The sequence below is a fragment of the Mya arenaria genome, chromosome 3 (genome assembly GCF_026914265.1).
Source record: "Mya arenaria isolate MELC-2E11 chromosome 3, ASM2691426v1".
In the NCBI taxonomy this organism is placed as follows: Eukaryota; Metazoa; Mollusca; class Bivalvia; order Myida; family Myidae; genus Mya; species Mya arenaria.
Genome location: NC_069124.1, coordinates 69,615,136 through 69,622,244, shown reverse-complemented (window position 1 = coordinate 69,622,244; position 7,109 = coordinate 69,615,136). Strand labels below are relative to the sequence as shown.

Genomic DNA, 7,109 nt, shown 5'->3' with positions numbered 1-7,109 from the left:
TTTGCATGCACACCTCAATAATCACCCCGATGATCAAGTTAAAACTTCATCAACATCTCAGGGAGAATCAGAGTATATGAAGTTTCTTATACAGTTTTGCAAGGTACCGGTACCATCATGCACATATGATTATAGGATTCATCTAAAACTGCATATTACATGTCACTGGGTGCATCAATCAAAACATGTTTTTTACCATAAGGCCTTTTTTACATGTGGTAAGTTTTGAAGGCAATCCACTGTCACCAAGTCAATTTTGCAAAGCTAAATGTCTGTTACACTCACACCCACACAGCAACATTAATGCTTAGATGTTTGAAGTCCATTTTATGCTTTTTCAACCCGGCAAAGTTAAGCTTAAGAAAAACTAGTCGTGAGCATAGGCTGCTCGAGATATTCTTATAAACTTTTGTACACGTGTAACAATGGCAGTACATAGTATCAAAGATCCCATCAAAATTACCTTTGATATAAAATTCATGCTGATGATGGCCCATCTTTGGTTGAATAATGCCCCTTGAAGTATCTTAATTAACTTTCCCCATAAAGGTGAACAAACACTTAAAACTCCCCTTACCAAGAATGGTGAAATGCCCTGTAAAGATAATAGGTATTATTTCATTGAGGTTGTTTTTTTAGTTTACTTGGGTATGATGTTGACAGCTTTAATATTTAGTTCACTAATAAAATTGTATTCCATTAAAACCAATAAGTAAAATAACGCAAATGGTTGGCGAGTTCAATCAATCCATTACTAACCTGAAACACCTTTGAACGAATTTACTGGGATTGTGTTCATTCATTTTAGCATAGATAATTTATGGCGTAGATTACATATACAAACGGCATATTGAAATTTATTCATAAAACTAACAACTAATAACATTCATAAAACAAAACGGAACACAAATTTACTTCAAAACATTAGATTACATCCACATCAATGAAATAGGTTGTTTTAACTCATGATCATTCAAATCATATAAGTTATATGATTTGAATGATCATGAGTTAAAACAAATCTCCCGAAAACAATATCTTTTTCCACTATTTTTCAATTAGTATGTTAAAAATCAAGTAATTTGTAACTTTAACTTGCCAAATTCAAAGACTTATAATAAATCATTTTACCTAAAGACTGATTGAAATTGTGACCATAAAAGTAATATTGACACAAGGTTTGAATATAATGGAAGTTTTAACCCATTTCTAAGGAGTAATATACTTCCAAACTTCCTTTAATGAAAGCCCTGAAATCATATAACACTTGAAAGGCAGTTTAAACATCAAGCGCTCCCCTGAGCGCCATGTTGTCAGGATTATTTGGACAGTTGAATGAAATATGCATGGACCGAAATGACAGCTGATTTGTCATTGGTATTGGATGCCTTTGAGTCCGGTTTAAGATTATGACCATTCAAAGTATGAGTCATAATAGGTACAGTTTAATCCTGTTAAGATGATGACTGATTGTTGCAGATAAAAATGTATCCTCTTAGCAGCAGGGAATAAGTAAATATGACAACATTTTAATGATGAATATGAGTTATGACCATGACTTTTGACCTTATGACCTAAAAATCCATAGGAGTCATCAACTGGTCGCCCAAAACCTGAATGTCAAATTTGAGGGCCATGGGTGCAGGCATTGTCAAGTGATCACACAGACAAGGTTTTTGTGTTCAAGGTCACTGTGACCTTGACCTTTGACCCCTAAAAAAGGGGTCATCAACAGGTCAGGCCCAACCCCAGGTTAATTTTGAGGCTCATGGGTGCAGGCATTGCTCAGTTATCAGTCAAACAAGATTTTCGCATTCAAGGTCCTTTGGCCTGATGACTCCTACAATCAATAGGGGTCATCTACTAGTCAGGCCCAGCCTCCATGTCAAGTTTGATAATCACAAGTCCATGCATTGATGCGTTATAACTGGGAAAAGCTTTGTTAACTTTTTTAAAGGTTACTTTGTCATTAACCCATTGCCAGATGACCCCCAAAATCAAAAGGGGTCATCTACTGGTAAGGCCCAACCTCCAAGTCAAGTTTGAGGGCCATGGGTGCAGGCATTGTCGAGTTATCACTGGGACAACCTATTATCACTCAAGGTCACTGTGACCTTGACCTTTGACCCCTTAAATCAATAGGGGTTATATACTGGTCAGGCCCAACCTCCAAGTCAAGTTTGAGGGCCATGGGTGCAGGCATTGTCGAGTTATCACTCGGACAACCTTCTACCATTCAAGGTCACGGTGACCTTTGACCCGATGACACATAAAATCAATAGGGGTCATCTACTGGTCAGGCCCAGCCTTCATGTCAAGTTTGATGACCATAGGTCTAGGCATTGTTCAGTTATCACTCGGACAAGTTTTAAAATCCTTTTACCATTAAAGGTCACCTTGACCTTTGACCTGATGACCCCTTTAATCAATAGGGGTCATCTACTGGTCAGGCCTAACCTTCATGTCACGTTTGATGACAACACGTCCAGGAATTGTTGAGTTATTACTCGGACAAGCTTTGGTCTACCTACGGACCGACTGACATGTGGGGCATTATAGTAATTCTTAAACAGTATATTTTCTGTCTTCAATAATACTTTTGTTCTAAACATATTTGGACAAGTATGATAGAATTCTGGAATTTGTTTAGTTCTTATATCTGTATATTATGTTGCATTCAGTAAAGAAAAGAAATTCATCTATCAATACATTACAAGGTGTGCAAATTCTTTGTTCAAAAACTGTATAATTCCACCTACCAATGTCTTTATAAAGCCCATATGATCAGATGATAATCTCTACTGACTAAGCAATTTTAAAGTTCTAAACATGAACAAACATAGTGAGGCTGAAATTCAAAATTGAATAAGGTTCTATAAAATAATGCTTTAGTTTTGTCCAATAAGCTGCTTTTCATGTTTTGAAGAAAGACTTAGACATCTCTAATTCTTTGTTTCATACATAACCTAAAACTTGAAAAACCTACATCTTGTGTGTTAACATCCCAAATTACTTGATATATAGTTTTTTTTATGTACAGCCCAGTTTTTTTTTTATATTTCACAACATCATCATGCATTACCTGATAGATGATACTTACAATTTATCATTTGGCAAAATTATGACTTTAAACAAGTATTTAACAATATTGATAATACAATGTGACATTAAATCGAGTGTTCTATATTGTGTATGGTGTAAATTGCCTCTTATAGCTCAGATGATACGAAGTTTATAATGTACAACTCCTAGTCTGTGTTCATTTGAAATGAAACAAGAACATAAGTAGACCCAACATTCCACTTTTTATTAATAATACACAAATTGACTGATAAAAGTGTTGTTAAAAACAATTTATTTAAAAATGAGAGGGAAAGCACAATTCCAACCCATAACCCAGAGATTCATTTGTTGCATTTAAAGTTGTCCACCCTTAAAGATGCACTATTACTCCCAAACAAGATTTACCACAATGAATAATATTGTTTTAATATTAAAATATTAAAAAAAGGATGAAAATATGTCAAAAACAATGGTTCTTATGAAGGAAACTGAGTTTAATTTGAAAGAAATGAGCATTAAACACGGTATTTCTACCTTATGAGACAATAGTAGACCACAGTAAATTGTTTATTATTCACCAATCATTTAATACTTTTGCACTTCCAGCTATTAAATACACAGTTATAAACTTGTTATCAGTTATTGATATTTTCCATAAATGCATTATTTAGTAAGTGAAGGTTTTTCAGTCAAAATTTATGCTTGTTATACATGATAAAGTATTAATTTTGAATAAGAGTGACACTGTAATATTCACCCTCTGAAACAATTTTGGAATCCCAGTGAAAAATATACATTGCAGTTATAAGGTCGATGATTGGGCTGACAAGAGAGGTCACTAGAAGATGATATCCAGTATGCAGTTTTAATCAGGTTGTATTTCACTGTACAATTAATTGTAATCTTCACAAAGACAACAAAACATGTCATAGAACCTGTAGACCAGACTGACTTACAATGAACTGCCTATTGCCCTTCACACAATCCCCTCCAACAACAAAGCTGGCTTCCTGGTTCCCGGTCTCACCATTCTTAGCCAGCACAAGTCTGTGACTCACAAATCTCTGCCAAGCTTTACACATGAATTCTGCATGGAAAAGATCAAAGTCTTCATTCAGCAGGGACTTAACCCTTTTGCTCTTTTCACCATTCTGTTCATTATCCTCAGCCAAATCTGACCCTTTCTTTTTGAACACAGCTGACTTTGAAGCAAACAGAACAAGGCTGTAGGTATTGACAAGCCTTAACAAGGCCTCTGTAGCCAATCGCATATTGGCCTCCTGAATTGCAACACTCTCACCACCTAGAGCTCGATCTATCCAATAAAATGCTGAGATAGAGTCAATCATTATCACTGAAATATCAGGATCACTACAAATTAAGCTTTCCAAGTTGTGAATTGTAAACACTAATTGTGTACTACTTGTACACTTGACAACATATAGTTTCTCAAGGCACTGAGTGATAAGGTTTTCTATGGCTTCCGAATCTACTGGAACATCATCTGTGCTATTTCCCTGATTATTGGCTGCAGCCTTGGTCACATGTCTCTCCATGAGGCCAGCCAGTCTCAGAATGGAGAACTTGTGATCTGTGTCAATAAAAACAACACCACCTCCATGTCCACCTAGGGTAATGTTGTTCCAGGTCTCGGGCAGGATACAGCGTACAATAAGGTGAACCATAAACTCAGTTTTTCCTTAAAAATAAAAACAACAATTGATGTACATGTAGTCATTATTTTCTTTGTTCATTATAATTTATCATTTTCTTACTCAGTATATATCTTTCATTGGAAGAGAACATGGAAATTTAGTTAAACATTATCTTCATGCATTCCAATAGAGTTCAAACAAGTTTTACATTTATACCATTAAAATGCAAAGAATTTTTTTCACATCAATTATCAATATCAATTCACATGCACAGTACCAGTACTTACATTTTTTTTAAATTAATCACAAAATTACAATTTCAGTTAAGATCTAACCAAAATAAACCAATCACGCAAGGAGATTTAAGTCACCTGTGCCTTCCTCGCCATATATTTCAATGGCATCCCTGCACTGTGGACCATTACCAAAAACTGCTGGTTCCAGGCCCTTCACTGATGGCCGGCTCCCAAGACGGGCCAATAGCTGAAGTAAGAAAAAAATGACGATCAAGGGTATATTAAATCATGTTTCACATTAGATTTTTTTCTGTTATAGGTCTGCCACCTTATTTGTTCGTTCTTTTTAACACTTTATACCGGGGTACATCAGTTTTTCTTTTAAAATCTATATTTGTCTTTGAGGTCTAGGTTATGGAGATATCAATAAGGGTGTTAGATTGTCATTACTCTTTGGGTATTAAAGGATAGGCTAGAGGTACATAAAAAGTTGTGGGACAATTGTAAAACATTCTCATTCATCAGAGGTTTGATAAAAATAAATCTAATGCGTTATTGTTCTGGTGCACGAGAATGTTGTAAAATCACTAGGGCCAGTTTTTGAATTGAAAAACAAACTTATATGAAACCCTGCAGAGAAGACAACAGCTTAAAAAATTTCATCATGTGTGTAAAAACAATAACTTTGTTAAGTGATTTTACTTGTTAGAAAGCCGAAAGGATCAAAAATGAAACTTAAATTGAAAAATTCAGTCCTCAGAGCATTTGATTAGTGTTTTATTTTTTTAAATGCACAGGTGCTTGACACAAACTTTTTTTAATGTTCTATATGGGATATATATCTTATTATAGTATATAGCCCATATAAAACATTAAAAAAAGTTTGTCAAGCACCTGTGTTTTAATGTATACGATTTGAGACGGGTAAATGATTTCTAAGTTTAAAATTAATTTAGATAAATGAATTTTTGCTTTTCAATGCTAAAACCCTTAATCAAGATTCAAATTATGACCCAAACCTGAAATCTTAGAAGAAATATTTAGCTCACCTGTATTCCAGTTTCCTTTTTAGCCATAATTTCCCGCCATCTGTCAAAAGCTCATTCGGAACCCCTCGATGTTGCTTTCGAAATAGCCGAGGAGTTCCGAATGTCAGATGCATGATTTCAGTTATAATGGCTTTTGCCACTACGGGTTGGAGAACGTTAATATACAATGTATTCGTATTATGCTGGGATAACAACTAAATCCTTGGAAAAAAACATGGTGATAAATGGTGGAATACCGTAGTTTTTTGGGTATAAAAACATAAAGCATCATAATGAAGTTAGAATACAATTATAAAACCACCAAATATAATATAATAATATTTCTTTCACTGAACCCCCTACCAAAGGGCCATAAGTTCAAATCCTTGATAAATGTGTTAAGTATACGTACGTTTCTCGCTTTTGTTATTGCACGGTCCACACACAGAGCAAATGTATAAGGATGGGATAACATTAAAATTGGTAGTAATAAATAAATGGTACATGTACAAGAACTGAACTACACAGAACTTTACGGTCTGTGACGCCACCAACCGGCTTGAATACGCCCAACGTAGAGGAACCCAGCTTGTGTGTAACAATCATTTGGTCAGACACCGTGGTTTTGACACCAATACGTTGAAAAATATTGAATGGCTGCCATAACAACAGTTGTGGAAGGGCCGAGGGCTTACTGTCCTTTTCAAGATCAAAATCCAGCATATTGAAATGGATTCGGGATGGCTCCTCTAGCTTAGCGACAGACGGAAAAGAGCACAAACCATATTCAACCAATCTACAGCTGTGTCAACTACATGTGCCTACATTATTTTTTTATTTCATCCTATTCAGGACTGTTTTAAGCTGACAGATACCATCACAGAAAGGTATCAGAGCGGCCTCCGCATAGCGCTGTGCCATCGATCAGTGCCTCAAACATAGTTCTAAATTGTAAGCATACGTTTCAGAATGTTTTCAATGATAAGGAAAGAAATGATGGCTGTCTCACCTGCTTAGATAGGTCTGTCAGAAACGTTTCATGGTGCCATATTCAAAAAGCATCTTAGTGAATATTTTCAACTTAGAGAACATTTCGTTATTTTTGGCAACGGTTATTTTAAATACCT

At 35.3% G+C, this 7,109-nt stretch overlaps 1 protein-coding gene across 1 annotated transcript; it reads right to left on the bottom strand.

Moving 5' to 3' along the window:
* Window positions 1-3,040: 3,040 nt before the first annotated feature.
* Window positions 3,041-6,084, bottom strand: LOC128228407 (DNA repair protein XRCC2-like). The gene is made up of 3 exons (XM_052939710.1): window positions 6,004-6,084; window positions 5,090-5,201; window positions 3,041-4,762 (listed from the first exon to the last, which is right to left on the bottom strand). Exons 1-3 carry the CDS (start codon window positions 6,028-6,030, stop codon window positions 3,990-3,992), a joined length of 912 nt encoding a protein of 303 aa, XP_052795670.1. The 5' UTR covers window positions 6,031-6,084; the 3' UTR covers window positions 3,041-3,989.
* Window positions 6,085-7,109: the final 1,025 nt, after the last annotated feature.